This window comes from Neurospora tetraspora (genome assembly GCF_033439725.1).
Source record: "Neurospora tetraspora strain CBS 560.94 chromosome Unknown B0H65scaffold_1, whole genome shotgun sequence".
Lineage (NCBI taxonomy): Eukaryota > Fungi > Ascomycota > Sordariomycetes > Sordariales > Sordariaceae > Neurospora > Neurospora tetraspora.
Genome location: NW_026944383.1, coordinates 65528 through 83534, shown reverse-complemented (window position 1 = coordinate 83534; position 18007 = coordinate 65528). Strand labels below are relative to the sequence as shown.

Genomic DNA, 18007 nt, shown 5'->3' with positions numbered 1-18007 from the left:
ACCCATTGCTGGGCTTCTATTCCCTGTGTATCCCGAGAGTTCAAGTTCATTTTCTTGACCGACTGGATCCGAACTCTTGGAAGGGAAAGGAGATCCATGAGGAGATAATACGGCATCCATCCCCATCTTTCGGGAAGCGCTTCGTTCTCTTTCGGGGTTTTGGACACCATCTTGGACACTTGACGTTCATCAGCCAACTATCTCAGGAGTGCCAACACAATTCGAGGATTTCCCGTGTGAAGAGCCCAAGACAATCTGGCTCCGCCTGATATCCGCATTCGTGGTGAACGAGAATCAACATAATCCGATCACTCGACGTGCCATATTACGAGCAAAAGACCGGAGAGTTTTGGCGATTATCAATAGCGCCTTCCTCATCCCATTTAAGACCATCATCAAGCGAGAATATTTCCAGTATAGCTTTGGTCAACTGGCAGAACTGGCCTGAAGGATTCAAGACAACACTGCAAGTTCCCGAAACCGAACAAAGTAGCGGTCGATTTCACTCCCGCAAAACGGCTATTTTCCCTGCCGAATTCTGCGAATTCACCCAACTGACGTGGCAAAGACCGTTTGCTCGCCTTTTTTCCTTTTTTTTTTTTTTTTTTTTTTTTTTTTTTTTTTTGGTTGACTAGGAGGCTGGGTCAGCTCTCATCAAACCACCAAACCACCTTCATCTTTGGATATTAAAGTTACCACGTCTTGACTGCAGTTGCCAAATTTCAACAACGCCGCAGCAAATTAGCCCGAGACAACACAATGGCCAAGGGAATATTCTTCATGTCATGGGAGCTGTGGCAGCAGATGACCTTTGTAAGTCAAGACACCATCACCAGGCCCGCCCTTCCCCTTTCCTGAAAATCCCTGTTCAGAAAATGCTAGTTCGCTAACACTTCAGTTCAAGGCACTTGCCGTGGCAATAGCAGCCGTCTTCTGCGCCGGTCTGGTCAAGCTGTGGTGGACGAACCGTATCGTACGAAAACAGGAGATCCTGGACGAGGAAAAGAAGGCGCGGATCGATGACATGCGCAGCACGGGGCTCCGACCTACCTCATCCAAGCGCGCAGCAGCCAGCACCATCCCTTTTGGGGTGCGGGCGATCCAGAGTGGCGTCCAAGTTGACGGCATATGGATCTCGGGATCGGCCACGCCTACCGAAACAACAAAGCTTACCTCGGCGGTGACGCTGGTGAATCTGGATGCGGAGCAACAGAGGAGGGAGAAGACGAAGGCGACAGGGGTCACGACGACGACGTTGCAAAGGCTTGTTACACCCGACGGCTCACTCCTGCAAAGACTCACTGATTCCGGCTCGTTGGAGAGTAACTCATCAGGGGCAATTCCCCCACCGACCTCGCGGTTCACGGCGGAGGACAAGAGGCATTATTATCCTCAGCGCCAAGGTTTGCGGGCTCCCCATGCTTTGAACGAAGATACTCTCCGAAGACTTGAGGGTCAAGATGGAGGAGCCCAGCCGCAAAGACCAGCAGTCTATGACATATACGTGCCGACCACCTCCTCCCGACGACAACAAGAGGTCCGTGGTGGGCACGATGGTGGTCCTACCAGGGGCAGTCAGCGAAGCACCGGTTCTGAATCAGGCGACTCCTCCACCGATTCTGCCCAGCAGCGGTTTACGCGAAGCGGGAGTGGAAGATCCTATAGCTCGTCCAGCGGCGGCGGAGGAGGGGGAAGACCGTATGGGCCAAGAGAAGTCGAAAGAAGAGATGCCGCCGTTCGTGATCCGTTTGGCACTCCCCCTTCGCATGTAATGTATCAGCAGCAGCAGCAGCAACAACAACAACAACAACAACAACAACAACAACAACAGCAGGAGGAAGAGGCAGAGCCCATGATGATCCCTGCCCCTGAGCCGACGTTCGGGCCTGGGGATTTGCATTTTACCAACAACAGGTCTGCTGCTCGGAGGGTCAATGACGGGTTTGAAGTCCTACCTGTTGGAAGACTTGGAACACCGGGTACCGAGCCCAGAGTAAATCATTATCATCTCAACGGTCTGGAAAGGGAGGAAGAGGGTGGTGAAGAAACTGGCCAGGCCCGGGGCAGTCGTGTGCCTGGATATGGACGAAGGTAGTGGGTGAGTAACACGTTGGCTTCTCCAGCAGTTGCAACAGCGCTGGACAGATCATCCTGCGGTTTCTTTTGCTGGGTGTCCCCCGGGCTCAAAGGAGGATGGGCGGTTGTTGTTTTTTGGATAGTTATGAGAAATATCCGATATAGGACGGCGACATGGCGGGAAGAGGCGTCAAGGGGCCGAAATTAAGCAAGAGTTGTATTTCTTTCTTTTTGGATAGAGTGTTCTCGTTGGAAACGCATTCGGGATCAAAAAGGCTGTTCCGCAAACCTCTCATGCCCATTTTGACAGAGAGTCGCTATATCGAGGATCGGGATGGAAACCGGTGATTTAGGCGAGTATGTAGGGTCAAGAAATCGAAGTCCATATGGTCAAAGGGCCATGGTTACAAGCATCGTCGGAGAGCTTCGTGACTGTCATGTTCGATGAGAAAAATTGTGATGGGATTTGGGTAGCAATAGAATTGTATCTCTGCACCAAATAGATAGTGAATGCAAAGAGTGTCAAGATGATGAAGAGAGATCAAGATTGTGAAGAGAGGTCACGATATTGACGGGGAGTCCGGAATTGGCATGAATTGACAAACCCCCAGGGGTGACCGCTGATGAGTGGACCCCACAGTGGAACCCGTCCATCCCGCCGCCTGTCAGTCTCCACTGAACTGGGCTGAATTGGTCATCCAGGTCACATGTTAGCGTGTCGCTCTTCCCCAATTTGTAGAACGCGGGTCGCGCTCTTGCCTGCTGTTTTCGCCTCTGTCAACATTCGCGTATCTTTAGCTCCAGTTCACGTCGGGTTTTTCTTTTCGCCTTTCTGCCTTGGATTTTGTGGCCATCTCCAAAACTATCTCGCTCGCTGCCGGTCCTACCATCATTACACGTCAAGAAATTCAGAAGTTGGTGCACCGAATATCACGATGTCGAACAACGAGGAGTATGATGAGTCCGCCAACATGGAGGACGATAGCGGGATTCCAAACCCAGGCGCCCCAACACCACTTTCTGCTCTAGAGGTATGCATGCCTTCGATTGGTGATTCCGGTCTGGCCAGAAGCTGACTTTCCTAGGGCGTTGCCGGGCTTACCAAACGTGACATCCAATTGATTGTTGATGGAGGCTTCAACACTGTCGAATCCGTCGCCTATACCCCCCGTAGGGTACTGGAGCAGATCAAGGGAATTTCGGAGCAGAAGGCAGGGAAAATATTGGCAGAAGGTAAGTCGCTGGCAACCGAGATAGCTGCGGTTACGTTTTGGGAGCACAAGTTACTAACTTTACAATCAAGCCTCCAAACTTGTGCCCATGGGTTTTACTACTGCGACGGAGATGCACCAGCGCCGCAGCGAACTTATTTCCATCACAACTGGCTCCAAAAACTTGGACACACTATTGGCTGGTGGTATCGAGACCGGCAGTGTCACCGAAATCTTTGGAGAGTTCAGAACAGGAAAATCGCAGATCTGCCATACTCTTGCGGTGACATGTCAGCTTCCCTTCGACATGGGAGGTGGCGAGGGAAAATGTCTCTACATCGACACGGAAGGCACGTTCCGTCCTGTTCGTCTCCTTGCGGTGGCCAACCGATACGGTCTATCAGGAGAAGAAGTTCTCGACAACGTCGCCTACGCAAGAGCCTATAACTCGGACCATCAGCTGCAGCTCCTGAACCAGGCCGCAGCCATGATGTGTGAGACTCGCTTCAGTCTGTTGATTGTCGACTCCGCGACCTCGCTCTACAGAACGGACTTCTTGGGCCGTGGCGAACTCAGTTCTCGCCAAACCCATCTCGCAAAGTTCATGCGCACTCTTCAGCGTCTTGCCGACGAGTTCGGTATTGCGGTGGTGATTACGAACCAGGTCGTGGCGCAGGTCGACGGTGGCCCGTCTGCCATGTTCAATCCCGACCCCAAGAAACCAATCGGTGGCAACATCATTGCGCACGCCAGTACCACTCGCATCAGCTTGAAGAAGGGTCGTGGAGAGACGAGAATCGCGAAGATCTACGACAGCCCGTGCTTACCAGAGAGCGACTGCTTGTTTGCTATCAATGAGGACGGTATCGGGGACCCCAGCCCGAAAGATATGGAGAAGATGAACCAATAGTCTTCAACGGGGATGGTAACAGCCAATCAAGATGAGATTCATACACTAATCTAGGAAGGCAAGGGACTGATGATATGACGATACAGGGTCGGATGCGTGTATAAGGATAATGGGTGTTTCTGATGGACATAGCGCGTTTTTATTGTTTACATGGGAGGGCAGCCTGGCGTTACACATGCCTGGTATGACTGGTAGAAGTCTGGAGTTTAGTCAACTTATCATCAACAAGGGTCCTTGATCTTTTTTCAACGCGGTCAACGAGCTAAAGCTGTCATAAGTCGTTTCGCCAACCAGTCGTTGACCAGTCCAGAAGGAGCTCCTCGATGTTGAGGTCGAGCAGTAAAGGTGTGGTATTCCTAAAATCATAGACTGTGAAGCTGAAGCTCTTACCCATTGAGACACCACGCTACGGACCAGATAATCTCGTGGATAAAGGAAGTCAGGACGAAATGTATGGTCTGTGCCCCTGGCTTGAAGGTAGAGATCGAGCGCCATCATCCATTCCCTTGATCATTGTCAAGTCGTGGATGTCAAAGAGATCGGAACTGAAGGCTTCCGCTTCTTTCTTGGTGTGACGTACCTTGTACCCTATTCAAATAGTCTTACTAGTGGTTTAGCACAGAGCTCCCCACCAACCAACGCCAGCGATTGACCGACCCGCTGCAAGCCTGCAACTGCTTCGCTTGCAGCGTTGCGCTGTGCTTGGGAACTTAGGTTGAACTTGCCGGGCGGCCAGAAATTCTGCCCAGGGCATCACAGCAAAAGCAACAACCGCGTTTGCATCTCCAAAAAGCGCGACAGCAACCCCTCGACATTCCCCATACCACACCGAATGATACCCATGGGAACAAGATGAGCGCACGGGATTTTGAGATTCTCTACAAAGAGACGCGCCTTAACCTCGAGCCGTCCACATCGTCGTCGATTGTCCAGATCCGCGTCGGATCGCACAACCAGAGCTCCTTCAGCAGGTCGACAACAGCAAGCGCGCGCGCCATCAACGCCGCCGACGACGAGAAGGCCTACCGAATCCGGAACCTAGCCACTGCTTCATCAGTATACTACCGAAAGCACCATGTCTCGCCCCGTGGATTCCATTGGCGAGTCCTCGAGAATGACACCGTCCTGAGCATCCGCGCGGCCGATGTCTGCAAACCACAACACAACGATACCGACGCGCCCTTGGTCTTGAACCTCCGCTTCCCCTCGCCGATACGAACCTCTTGCATTGGCTTCTCCGACCCAGAGGCCCACGATGCCCTCTGCGTTCATGTCGTGGACCAGTCCAATCAGCTCCACACCATCACTCTTCGCCCAGATCACTTCAGGAAGAGGCTAGCAACCGATGGCGGGCTGGGCGACTTGTGCAAGTCGTACTCGCCGCCCGGGTTCGGCTTCAAGCAACCACACCGGCTCGTGGTTGTGAACCATGACCAGCTAATTGTCACAATGCACGATGGAGGAATCCTCAGGTTCGACAGGACTAGCAGATCAAACGGTGGTGAGCACTCCTGCATCCGCATTGTTGCAGAAACAACTGCTGACGAAGCCTTATAGCAAACGGCAACCCATGGAAGGAGACTATCTACAACGTTGCTGGATGGGGACAGAGCTTACAAAAGCTGGTTCCTTTCAAGCGAGATCCGACAGTGCGGTACGGCAACACCAACATGGAGCTAACAGCAGCTACGTCGACAGCGATCACGAATGCGGGCATCGATGACGCCGCCTTTTTGTTTACTATCTGCCTGGACCACCGCATGCGGGTGTGGGATGTGCGGACGGGCCAGATTATGTATACGGGCGACATCTTGAACGCTAAGCGCGATCCTCAGGACATCGCCCGATGGACTATCGACCCTTCTCAAACAAACCTAATCCGTATTCTGGACAATGGCCCCGGCCAATGTTTGGTCGTCACCTACTCGCCAATAGGGTCGGGCGAGTTCAAATTCTGGAAAGTGAAGGCCAACGCCCAAGGATCGATTCATGTTGCCGACTGCTTCCCCGAACAGAAGCTGGTCCCGGCTAGCCCATCTTCTCTGGATATCTGGACCCTGGCCGACTTTGCTGTGGCACAACAAGCAGAGGGGCCTGAGCTGTGGACACTGTGGAAGAACAATATCACCTACCGGGTCCAGAAGCTCCAGGTACACCCAAAAAGTGCCAGCGGACCTTTCGACGATGGTTGGAAAATGGTGAATATCGAATCTTCGGCAGCATCTGCACAGACATCGGGGCCTTGTGATCCCGTGGATTCAAGCGAGAAGTGGTTGGAACTTATCTTCTTCCCGGGGAGGTTCTCCAAGTCGACGCTCGAGACAGCACTGGTGATGTACGAAAAGGGCCTCGGAACGTACAAGGAGGGTAATTCGAGATCAAACAAGAGCATCGCAGAGTCGATTTGCTCCATCCTTGGGTCTACCACAACCCTCGATCGGAGCTCGGTCGGAGGGCTGGATTATGAACAGTTCAGGAACACGAGCGAGACTCAGTGGACAAGGTTTTGGCGATTGCTACTTGAGCTGGACAAGCAAAGGGGTGAAGCACTATCCCTGGTTCTTGATCCTGTGGATGGCATGATCTGGGTTGCGTGTGCTGATCTCTTGTCTGCTATCAGGCAATGCAGCGACCTTGACCGAATTTATCATAATATCGAAACCCCCAGCCAGAAGGATCAGGACGTTGCGGCCTTGGTATCGGCTGGTCTGAACTTTGTCGACGTCTTCTCGGACAGCATGTTGGAGTTGACCAGAGCGGCTCTAAGGCCAGAGCTCTTTGAGGAATCATCACTATCGGATGCCGAGCGCATGCAACAGTTTTACGATAAGGCAGGGTTCTGGCGTCAAGTGACCGAAGAGGATGTGGCTCAAGTGGTGGAAACCCTGGGACAAAACTTCCAAATGGTTACTCCTAGGTTGTACGAAGATTTGTTCGAGCTAATCACAGCGGCGGGTGATAGGAACTCGCAGGAGTTGCGAGCGCCGTTCACAGGGTTTGGGCGGAAACTGGTCATCCGGACAGTGCAGGAGACGATCGAGCTTCATTGGAAGATACTCTTCAGCCAACTCATCCTTCTGGTTCACATGGAGGATGAGATCGAAGACGAGAAGAGTGCATTACACGCCAGGTTTGACGTCGGCCTGGTCTACCGCAAACTGGTTGATGCTCTTAAGCGGCTCGAGCATCTCCGGTGGATGGTCAAGACAGAGCTTACGATCCCCGTGCCCAAGGCTGATCACTCTGGCTCAGCATCACCTGTGGCCAACCGTGGTAAGGAGGAGACGTATGCCATCACTGCCTTGGAAGGACTGATTGGGCACCTCCTGGGATTACCAGAAAGCCACGGTGAACCTCTGTTGTCTAGCATCACTGATGTCGTTCTTGACATCTGTGCTCCGACTAGCTCGAACGAGCTCGACAATGGAATCATGCAATGCTGGCTTCTCAAGCAGGGCCGTCCTGACCTCGCGAAGGAGCTCAACCCGTTTGCTCAGCAAGATCCCTTTTCTACTTACATCCAGGGTCGCGTGTTCCTTGCCCTCAACGAGCACAACACTGCCGCTCAGTGCTTCAAGAAGGCATCAGTCGGCCTAAGCACAGAGCGCACGACTGTGCAACGGCATAGCGCTGGCCTTCTCGACGATACCGAGTGGAAGTTGCTTTACAGCGGACTTCCCAACTACTACGCTCACATCGTCAACCTTTTCGAACGGCAAAAGGCCTATTCATACGTGGTTGAGTTCTCCAAGATTGCTCTGCAGTTCATTCAGGACAACCAGGAGGATGACAACACCAGCAGCCAGCGGGCTAAGCACAACGACGTCAAGACGGAAATGCTTTCCCGCCTCTTTACCGCCTCCACGGCCATCTCGCAATTCGACGTCGCACACTCCACTCTACTCGCCATGGTTGACGACGAGGTGCTGCAAAAGTCGTACCTCCGCAAGCTCGTCGAGAAGATGTGCGAGGCTGGCCAAAACACGGAGCTGGTCAACCTGCCCTTCTCCGGTCTGCAAACCATGGTCGACGAGATCCTGGTCGAGAAGTGCCGGCAAGTCCGCGACGTGCTCAGCGGCGCGCCGTACCACCAGATCCTGTACGCCTGGCGCATCAGCCACAACGACTACCGCGGCGGCGCCGCCGTCCTGCTCGACCGGCTGCAGAAGCTCAGACAGATGGGCGAAGGCGACAAGGTCGGTGTCAGCGGGGAGGACGCGCTGGATACGCAAGTGACGAGACAATACCTGTTGCTCATCAACGCGCTGAGCTGCGTCCAGGCCAAGGGTGAGGCGTACATCCTCGAGGACATCCTCTCCGACGAAGAGGAGGAAGACCAAGACGTAAAGCCTAACGGGAAGGGTGGTGGTGATAACCTAGAAGACCATCTTGACGATCTTCTGGAGCGCCTTGACACCGCTGAAGACCCTGCCCAACAACACCAACAACAGCAACAGCAACCCTCCAAGAAGAAGACAGCAGGAAGGACCACCAGGGCCTCGGCAGCGGCTGCTTCCTCGACTGAATCTCAGCACGAGGAGGATCGTGTCCTCGCCGAGAAGTTGAGGCAGTTTTCCACCGCTTCCGAATCGTTCTCTGGCGAGCCGCGCAGGAGGCTGCTTACGCTCGCCGACATCCGGAAGCAGTACCAGCAGGAGCTGGACAGGATCGTGGCGATCCAGAACAACCAGTTTGGATTCACGGATGGGTTTGATGGTGACGATGGGGATGTTCTCATGTCATGAGTGAGTTGGTTGGTCTGCATGTTTGGCTTGTCTGGTTGCTTGCTTCATTGTAATGCTAGAATGATGAGAATTTATCGAAATCATGGATAAAAAAAGGGGGATAGGGAAAGGAGTAGTTACGGGATTAGGAACAGCGGGTTACGAATGCTAAAGCCTTTTGTTATGTCTCAATCTCATTGCTGGGAGTACCGGTTTTTTCGATGGTATGACAGTCTGTGGTGATGTCGGGTTAACTACGATAACTGTCTCAAAGTTTCGACCGGTCAAATCTTCATCTATAATAACTGTGCTCACCAATCTCAATACGCTCATCACCAACTCAATCCAGGGGCAATGTCCAGTCGCTGAGAGAGAAAGCAACGATGGCGGCGCCGGCGCAACTGCAACCGCTTCATCTGAGATTATGATATAATTCTTTCTCTTTCGAAAAGCCAACGCCGTGCCATGCTAAGTCAGAAAATATTTATGTAAAAAGTAAAGCTTGAGACTCATTCTCACACATGGAGTTTATGAAGTCCCGATAGAGCCGCCCTCCCTCCAACCAAGTAACAAACAAAGAAACCGCTACCGTCTTGCGCGCGCGCATTCGCTTTTTACCAATTCAACATTTCTTGTCTGTTCGGTCCGTTCATCCTCCCGTCATACCATCCTCCCCAAAAAATCATTATTATATCATCATTGGCCTTACATCTCAGCCACACTCTGGTCATTCATTCAGCTTGCTTTTCGCTCGCTCGCTCCACCTGGAGGAGGTTCATCGAGATCATTTAAGCAGCAGGTATCCCAGCAAGCCGGTTATCGTTGGGAGGCGGCGCTGGTAGAGCGTTTTGACCGGGAGGAGCAGCGGCCGCAGCAGCCGCAATTTCGGGAGCTTGTCGGTAGAGGATGATCTCTGACTGTTTGAAGTACCGCCGGGCATCTATGATATTGACGAAAAAGGTGGTTAGCAACTGTGAAGGGTTATAGTGGTGAAGGGAGGACGGGTGGTGAACTGGTCCTGTTTTGAAACCTACCTTCATCTATGAGGACCAGACTGAGGTAGTATCTTGTGGAAAACTTCTTGTTGACGTCACGGAAGGTGGGTGTCAGATCGAACCCGCCTAGGAACAGTCGGATGGGGATGGTTTCGCCTCTTGATGGCGAGCCATCCATGATCTATATAGCCAGCAAGTCAGAAATCGGTTGGGGGAGCTTTACATGATAAGCTGGTGAAACAGGAGAAAACATACCTCAAACCGCACCAAGGTCTCGCTCTCATTGTACTGGTTCGGCGCAACACCCGTTGTTTCGCGGCGAATGATGCTGAGCTCCATGTGCTTGATCTTGAGCCGTACAAGCAAAAAGTAGATGCGGCCCACGATGACATCCTTCAGGTGGTACTTGCTCTTGCTATACTCGAACTCGATGTGCAGACAGTCCTCGATGCCGACGTCCATCTTGATGCTGCTGTTCATCTCGGGCGGGATACGGTAGCTGTAAACCCAGATGTCTTTCTCGCGAATGACGTCGGCCATGCGGCGCGAGACGGTAACGCGCACAAAGTAGCGCAGCTTGACGTTGATGCCGTTGTACGACTCGTATTGCTTCTCGACGTTCTTGAAGTTGAAGTCGAAGGTCTGGGGGTGCTGCAGCTCGCCCGGGGCCGCGAGCTCCTGTACCAGCGACAGGAACTCGTAGTGGTTCCCGCGGTCGAAAAACATCTCTATTGTGCCGATGAACTGGACCTTGATGCCCGTATGCTCCAGCCTCTTGCCGTCCTTGGGTCGCACCGTCACGGCGCCCTTGACCGACTCGCCGTCCATATACAGCGGAGCCTTCTCGCGCCGGTTCTTGTCTAGCTTGACATCCACCATGGATCGCTCGTCGGCATCGTCGAGGACGATGTCGATATCGACCGGCGTTGCAAAGAAGTACGACATGGTAGGCTGCGATGGTTCGTGATTATGATGGGGTGGTTATAATCCTGGCGCGATGTGTTGCGGATAGGAAGGGGACGTCTTGGTCGGGAATCGGACTGCGCGACGCAATGGCCCTGTAAGTTGGACCAGGTGGTGGGTAGCTTTCGGGTTGGACAGGCAACTCTTTAAACAATTGAAGTAATTAGTAACTGGATTCGCACGAGGATATTGTAGCTTCAACCCTGTTCAATTGCTAACATACGAAAGGCTGACAGCAGACTGAAGCTTACTCCCGATGTTCGGTGTAGTGTCGGTATATCGAACGTGTAACACGGTCTCTGGCAACAAGGTAGCTGTTACTGATGCAGAGGTTCAGACGAAGCGGCGCCAGCTCGTCGTCAGCGATGCGGCACTGCTTGGTCGGTCCCTCCTTGTCCCCGCCGGGGCGGTGTCGGCCCACTGAGCGAGCTGGGCTAAAGTGGGGTGTAATTGCCGGCTTGGCGCCGTGAGCATCTTCCGGCAACTGGAGCTGTGCAAGCTTGCACCACTCGACTCCCGTCGTTCTCACTCAACAGAATCAGAGCTCACGGTCCTCACCACATGGCCGCTGGCTTTAATAAACCCACCTTGGCGATCAACCATCAGCAGGGGTTGCATAAGACTTTTGTTTTTGGTTCAAGAATCGCAGCGAATTTAAATCATGAAGACCGACAATAATCATACAAACTTCGTCCGTGCTGCCAGTTGCCTTGTGATGTAGTGATAATATGCCCATGCCCAGTATACGTAGCCAAAAAGCAGTTATACCAAGACCCAACGTGCAGCTTGCGAATAGCCTCGTGCACCCGTTGTTAGCTTCCATGGTGATGAATGTCACAATTCCACCATGACGGGCCTGAAGAAACGCGTTGCTGGACGAGATGCACGCGAACACAGTGAGGACCGACAGTGCAGGTGAGGAAAGGTGAGGCTGGAGCCACACCCGGAGGCTGACCGGTCCCTGCACGGGCCAGGTTTGCCCCACTTTGGCCTGTTCCGCCGCAAATTGGGCCAATGGCAGCATTCACCAGCCCCTCTGCCCTAAGGCAGGCAGCGCGGGCGGTCGGCACACACAAGTTGAATTATTCCGGGCGCCCCAAAATCGACATTTTTCTTTGGGTTTTGCAACCTCCCAGTCCACCTCGACGACGAACTGACCACCCTCACCTCCTCACCCTCCGACCGACGCCAAAATGCGCTACATCCACAGTGAGGAGACCCTGGAGGTCCCTGAGAACGGTACGTTTGCGCTTGATTGACGTTATTCTGCGATATCTACGGCCCGAGCGAAAGAAGACGGCTGAGGCGCGGGCTTGGCCAGGCGAAAGCGAGCGACGGACGGACGGCAACCATCAGAGAGGAATTGGCATGGGAATGGATTGATGGGGACAACGACTTTGGGCTGGCTGGTTGCTATATGGGGGATGGACGTTTTTCGCTGGCCGGCCGAGCTTGGGAATCGAAACGACTGTGTTTGGGCCTGTCGCGTATAAGCTGCGTATCACTAACGCCACTTTCGGTTTACAGTCAAGGTCTCGATCAAGTCCAGGATCGTTACCGTCGAGGGCCCCCGTGGCAAGCTCGTTAAGGACCTCAGCCACATTGCCGTCAACTTCTCCGTCATCAAGAAGGGCATCATCGGCCTCGAGATCCACCATGGCAACCGCAAGAACGTCGCCGCTCTCCGTACCGTCCGCACCCTCATCAACAACTTGATCATCGGTGTCACCAAGGGCTTCAAGTACAAGATGCGCTACGTCTATGCCCATTTCCCCATCAACGTCAACGTTGAGAAGAACGCCGAGACTGGCAACTTCGAGGTCGAGATCCGGTACGTTTGGAAACGAGTCCTACACGCGGAGGAATGGGGATAAAAGGTGGCGCATGCGCCGAGGTGGAACAGAAGTGCTGACTAGAGCATGCGTGCAGTAACTTCATCGGCGAGAAGATCGTCCGCCGCGTCGTTATGCAGCCCGGTGTCGATGTCGAGATCTCCAAGGCCCAGAAGGATGAGCTTGTCCTCTCCGGCAACTCCCTCGAGGGTGTCTCCCAGTCCGCTGCTGATATCCAGCAGATCTGCCGGGTGCGCAACAAGGATATCCGTAAGGTACGTTGCGAAAGCTATACCCCCGGGGCTATATGGGCTGGTGGAGGAGCCAGCAAACGATGGCTTGTTTTGCTAACACCGCTTGCAGTTCCTTGATGGTATCTACGTCTCCGAGAAGGGCAACATTGTCGAGGACCAGTAAACGTGCGGCTCGGCATGGGTTTCTTTGTGCTTTATGGGTCTCACCGGAGTGGCAAGGGTCTTTGGCATTTGCATGTTTTGTAGCGTAAGGGAAAAATTTCGCTACGGGCAAAATGGGCAAATCTTTTGAAGAATCACCCCCCTTTCTCGGGTTCTCGCCAATTACCTAGCATCAACGTCTTGGGAGGCGCCCTCCTCTTCCAGCGGGTGACTGGGGAGGAGAGACGGGCATGTCACATGTGTTCTCCTTGGACCAGGAAAACGCAACAGCAGAACATAACGAGAGAATACCCAAACAACAAAACCGAGCATCGAGTGTGTGACGACCGTACATGTCTGGGAAAATGGGCATCACGAGAGCGCCAAAGAAGATGTTAGGGATGATTCTGTTTGTTAGGCTGGTGGACATATGATACCCAGACTAACTCGGTAGATGAGCCTGTCGAAGAGTCTCCAGAGACCAAATCTATTAATGATCAACAACTTTGGTTGAAAGCCCATCGTCTAAACGTGTGCTTTTTGCGCCGAGGGAATGTTATAAAGACACAGGACATGATAACGATCACTTCTGCACAATTCAGGGGTTGTTGCACCGAACTTTTCTGGCCACGAGCAACCAAGGCCAAAGCAAACCCGACCATACATTCAACCAGTCGAACTCCAACACCAGTGTCCAGCTCATCTTCTGCCCGCCTCCTATAGAGTTCATACAAATCCGTATTCCCCATTGTAATTGTTCACACCTCGAGCAAAGCAACACACTACTAATCTTGATTCTTCAGATACGAAAGTTCACGATTTCCAATTATATCATTGACTTCTCATCTCATTTCAACCAAATCTTTCTCCTTTCATTCTTTCATTTCATGCACACATACATACATACATCAATCAAGTCATTCATTACACATGTCCGTATCCTGATCCCGAATCCTCATCATCATCATCCCTGCCACTGCGAACTTCTTCCCTTTTCTCTCTCCCAAATAAGACTTGCTCGCTCAGAGAACTCGCTCGCTCAATTCCATCTTCATCCTCCACAGCCTCCAATCGACCCATCGTCCCACGTCGTGGAGACCCATCATATATATCAACGAGCTTTGAAAAAAAAAGAAACCCCTTGAGAAAATCCTCCGTGACCTCGTAAATCTGAGCTCATAACGCCGTGAAAACAAAAAGCATGGGGATATTGTTGGGTGAGTGAGAACGTTGAATAGATGTGGGGAAATCCATAAATGCTCAGCGTCTCTGGGGAGGGGAGGATGGGTGTTATATAGTGAGAACCGGGAAAGTCGAAAAGAAATATACACAGAAACGAGAAATTGAGAATGGGCGGTTGCTGTCGCTGTCATCTCTCAGGGCATGCATGCATGCTGCATGAGTCCAGACAGATGAAGTGCAGCGGCTGCGGGGAATCAGTCAAGGTCGGGGCCGAGTTTCTTCGGGCTTCAACTTCATCCCCTCATAGGACCGGGAGACCTCGATGGAATGCGGCGCTGACCAGGAGGCGGCGGAGGCACGGAGCTAACGCGCGACACGCGAGTCGTCGTCCTGGTCACTCTGCTGGCTGTCCTGGTCCTACCAGCGCCGTGGGCAGAGGCAGAGCGCGCAGAGCGCCGAGTTCGTCTATCGCTACTGAACGAGCCTATTTGTGTTTCCAAGGTCAGTATTCAGAACTCTCTGGCTTTGCCAGCTGGTTGTAACTTACTAGGGCTTCCGCTGGAGGTATAATCAGAATAGTAATAGCTGCTATTCTCGCTCCTGGACTTGCGTCTCGACGACTCCTTCTTCTTATCCTTCTTCATTCCGAGCAAGAGCCAGAGCGTACCGAGAGCTGCTCCGGCGCCCATCAGACCCTTACCACTGCTCTCCTTGCGCGCAGCGGCTCCGCTGGGACGACCGCCGGCGGCGCCCTCATACCAAGAGCCGTGGGAGTCTCTCCGGCCGCTGTGGCGAGCGTACCGCTCCTCCTCGACGACCGTCTCCCTGGTCCTCTTGTTGCCTGCTCCGATGCCGAAGATGGCCAGGAACCCGTGCCACAGGCCACGCACGATGCAGCATGCGCACAGCAGCAGAAGCAGAACAACACCGGCGAGTGTGCCAATAACGATACCCGCGATCGCTCCTCCGCTCAGACCGGTATCAGCCGTGCCGCCACCGGCTGCACCACCGGCCGCACCGCCTGTGCTGCTGGCTGTAGCGCTGGCTGCTGTTCCCGTAGCGCCGCTGGTAGGACGGTAAGGGGCGCTGTACTGGGTAGTGTAAGTGTGACCGGCCAAGGTGCTGCCCAAAAATGGGGCGCCGTCGTTGGGACCCCTCTCCATACACTGGCCGGCGTATTGACACTTCTGCGATGCCGCACAGCAAATGCTGCCGCATGCTGACTCGCCAAGACTGGTGTTGGGAACGCAGTCGGGGCCGTTCGTGGCCATAGCTCCGACTACAGTACTCCAGACGCTGGTGTGGGTCTGCGTCAACGTGTCGGTCCAGACGGAGGTGTACCAGACAACATTTGCCTGTGGCTCTGGCTGTGGGTAGGGAGCTGCAGCTGCATACTGCGGGAGCGTCGCGCAGGCCAGCAAAAGGGCTGAGAACAGACTCAGCGGCGATTTCCGGGACGCCATGGTGAGGATTGCTGTTTGGATATCAAGTTCTCAAAACCGCAGAATATCAGTGTGCCGGTGGAGATGTGCCGTCCCCGATTGTTGGTCGGTACAAATATCCCGGTCGTCTGCCGGACGGGGCCCGCTTTTGAAGGTCCGGGCCGGGGCTGGGTGGGCCGTGCAAAGTTCCTGCCGATCGTGCTAGCTGCTAGCTTCGAGGGCTGCTTCTATCGCGTGTCGGATGTCGGTTACGGCGGTGAGCGGGGTGGGGCTTTAGCAGTGGTGTGCAGATGCAGCGGTGCAGCGGTCGCTCCCGTCGTTCTGGTGTGAATCTGAGAATGTGCGTGTATCGGTTGCTGTAACTTTAAAGCTGCTTTCAACCTGAGTGATGCTGTTTTGCGCTTTTCGACTGATTTGTTGCTCGTCGGGCTTATCGCGTCTCTCCTGGATGAACCAAACGGTACCACTGATTACCAGATCTTTCTCGCTCTCGTTTCCTTGTCCTGCTGGGTTGCGCGGGGTGCGCCCTAGAACCAGTGTAAGCTCAAAATGAGCCGCGACTGAGTAGGTTGGTGATGGTTGTTCAGCGACGGGAAACCGACTGACTGAGACCGAAATATGAGAACCGGTTCCACACTCCAGTGACGGACTAGGAGAAGGAAAAGGAAGAAAAAGAGGGAAGAGGGAAAACGGGAGAATGCAGCAGGATGCAGCCTTCGTCACTGCAGATTTTAATACCTACCTTAGCCTTGGTCAAGGTCCACGGAGGCCCTGTTCGGGGGTGGTCGGGCGGAGGAGGGTGTCAGGGTGGTGGAGGGCCAAGCAGTTGTGGGCGGCCAGGGCGGGTTTGGGTGCAAGGTGCGGTGCCATCGTTTTTGGCTCCCCGTCCCCAACCTCCTCGCAAAAAAAAGTCGTCGACGGCACCACTCCAGCCAGGCACACTCCGTCTCACTCCCGCGCTGAGAGGGCTGACCTAGACTTCTCAGCACCGTAGCACCCAACCCCTCGGTTTTTTGGACCGACGGCTAATATTCCCTGGAAAGGCAACTGCCATTCGTCACAATCCCTTTCTTTACTTTCAGGTCCATCCATCAATCACAGCGCTAGCGAATGCCTTCATTGACGCTGCTCCCGCCCTGGAGATCTAAGGGTTCTCAAGGGAATGCCCGAATGAAGACCGAAAAAACTTGGTCGTTCCGATTGACTGGATCTTGTTCGTATCGAAACGTCCCAAGTATCCTTCTTGCATGACAAGGTGGATATGGAAGCTGTAGGGCCTTCTCGGGTCTGCCTCTTGCATATGGGTGGAATCGCGGTCTTTTTTGGCGGTCATGTTTCGACTTGTTTGCCCTGGTTGAAGTCCAACACTCCACGCGAGTCCCGTTAACGGTCCCATCACCCACTCGATCACCGACGGCGTCTTTTCCCTGTCAATCTTGCTTGTGCCTGCATAAGCAGTACGGCTTATTTTGACAGTGTGCAAGTATCCTGGACCCTCCCAGCACCATCTTTTTTTTTCGTCTCAGTGACCGGACATTGTTCGAAGCAAGGCCGGCGATGTGCAGGATATCGAACTATATGCGAATATTGCATACATCGCATCATCAACCGGCAGCTGGATAGGCACATAGGGCAGTGCTACAGGTGCCATTGGTGCCAAGATATGCGTCTTGGCATCATTCGTGATGGGACCCTTCCAAAGGCTCATGACTGGACCGAGTCGGTGGTGGCCCAGATGAAGCTGTGCATTGAATCTCTGATAATAAGCCGTATCTCGCTGTGTAGAGGTAGGGAGAGCTATTCACCGTTTGTGAGGCTGGTTGACGGGTTCGTATGGATAGTACAGGCATCTTGAACGCATCTTGTAAGAAAGCTTGGTAACAGGAACTTAATGCCAGCCCATCATTTGTGAAGAGGCGACCATTATATATACTCGAGACTGAGGTGTCACTATCCTCTCAGGGTGACGAGAGCGTGGTGCAAAGACCAGATGGATGACTGGAAGTGATTTGCTTCAAATTGTTATGAGCTGCCCATAGAGCGGATTTTAGGTGCAACTAAAAAGCTGGGGCTGATGGGGAAAGCTGCAGGGAGCTCTCCTTGTTGCGCATCATCGAGGTTCCCTTGCCCGCTGGAGGTGGCCGCTGCGGCTGCGAACGCCCACATGCTGGAACTGCCAACATCAGTGCATCCTACACCTCAGACCAGCCCGTCATCTCGCCCGCCTTGCCAAGAAGCTCCATCATCAACTACACACCATACCTACAACATCCCCGC

At 53.4% G+C, this 18007-nt stretch overlaps 6 protein-coding genes across 6 annotated transcripts; 4 read left to right on the top strand and 2 right to left on the bottom strand.

Moving 5' to 3' along the window:
* Window positions 1-759: 759 nt before the first annotated feature.
* On the top strand, window positions 760-2095 carry B0H65DRAFT_543455 (uncharacterized protein; the record flags this gene model as incomplete). Its single annotated transcript, XM_062829226.1, has 2 exons — window positions 760-813; window positions 905-2095. 2 exons carry the CDS (start codon window positions 760-762, stop codon window positions 2093-2095), a joined length of 1245 nt encoding a protein of 414 aa, XP_062685479.1.
* Window positions 2096-3011: 916 nt separating this feature from the next.
* Window positions 3012-4197, top strand: B0H65DRAFT_413495 (DNA repair protein RAD51; the record flags this gene model as incomplete). The annotated part of the gene is made up of 3 exons (XM_062823850.1): window positions 3012-3107; window positions 3162-3309; window positions 3380-4197. 3 exons carry the CDS (start codon window positions 3012-3014, stop codon window positions 4195-4197), a joined length of 1062 nt encoding a protein of 353 aa, XP_062685478.1.
* A 731-nt stretch (window positions 4198-4928) lies between these two features.
* B0H65DRAFT_266 (nucleoporin Nup120/160-domain-containing protein) lies at window positions 4929-9045 on the top strand. The gene is made up of 2 exons (XM_062822682.1): window positions 4929-5695; window positions 5755-9045. Exons 1-2 carry the CDS (start codon window positions 5050-5052, stop codon window positions 8940-8942), a joined length of 3834 nt encoding a protein of 1277 aa, XP_062685477.1. The 5' UTR covers window positions 4929-5049; the 3' UTR covers window positions 8943-9045.
* Window positions 9046-9531: 486 nt separating this feature from the next.
* On the bottom strand, window positions 9532-10969 carry B0H65DRAFT_253 (vacuolar protein sorting-associated protein 26). Its single transcript, XM_062822503.1, has 3 exons — window positions 10172-10969; window positions 9956-10097; window positions 9532-9861 (listed from the first exon to the last, which is right to left on the bottom strand). Exons 1-3 carry the CDS (start codon window positions 10859-10861, stop codon window positions 9710-9712), a joined length of 984 nt encoding a protein of 327 aa, XP_062685476.1. The 5' UTR covers window positions 10862-10969; the 3' UTR covers window positions 9532-9709.
* A 1103-nt stretch (window positions 10970-12072) lies between these two features.
* On the top strand, window positions 12073-13128 carry B0H65DRAFT_415314 (60S ribosomal protein L9; the record flags this gene model as incomplete). Its single annotated transcript, XM_062823977.1, has 4 exons — window positions 12073-12118; window positions 12407-12710; window positions 12809-12986; window positions 13075-13128. 4 exons carry the CDS (start codon window positions 12073-12075, stop codon window positions 13126-13128), a joined length of 582 nt encoding a protein of 193 aa, XP_062685475.1.
* A 1453-nt stretch (window positions 13129-14581) lies between these two features.
* On the bottom strand, window positions 14582-15751 carry B0H65DRAFT_543450 (uncharacterized protein; the record flags this gene model as incomplete). The annotated part of the gene is made up of 2 exons (XM_062829225.1): window positions 14582-14772; window positions 14836-15751. The coding sequence occupies 2 exons, from the start codon at window positions 15749-15751 to the stop codon at window positions 14582-14584; spliced, it is 1107 nt and encodes a 368-aa protein (XP_062685474.1).
* Between the last annotated feature and the right edge of the window lie 2256 nt (window positions 15752-18007).

What these genes read in the sequence shown, in the direction of transcription:
- B0H65DRAFT_266 (XM_062822682.1), top strand. Translation starts at nt 5,050, where the DNA reads ATGAGCGCACGGGATTTTGAGATTCTCTACAAAGAGACGCGCCTTAAC. An exon ending in CAGGACTAGCAGATCAAACG is followed by an intron (nt 5,696 to 5,754) that starts GTGGTGAGCACT and finishes GAAGCCTTATAG; the next exon opens with CAAACGGCAACCCATGGAAG.
- B0H65DRAFT_253 (XM_062822503.1), bottom strand. Translation starts at nt 10,861, where the DNA reads ATGTCGTACTTCTTTGCAACGCCGGTCGATATCGACATCGTCCTCGAC. An exon ending in AGACCTTGGTGCGGTTTGAG is followed by an intron (nt 10,098 to 10,171) that starts GTATGTTTTCTC and finishes CTGGCTATATAG; the next exon opens with ATCATGGATGGCTCGCCATC. An exon ending in TCTGGTCCTCATAGATGAAG is followed by an intron (nt 9,862 to 9,955) that starts GTAGGTTTCAAA and finishes TCAATATCATAG; the next exon opens with ATGCCCGGCGGTACTTCAAA.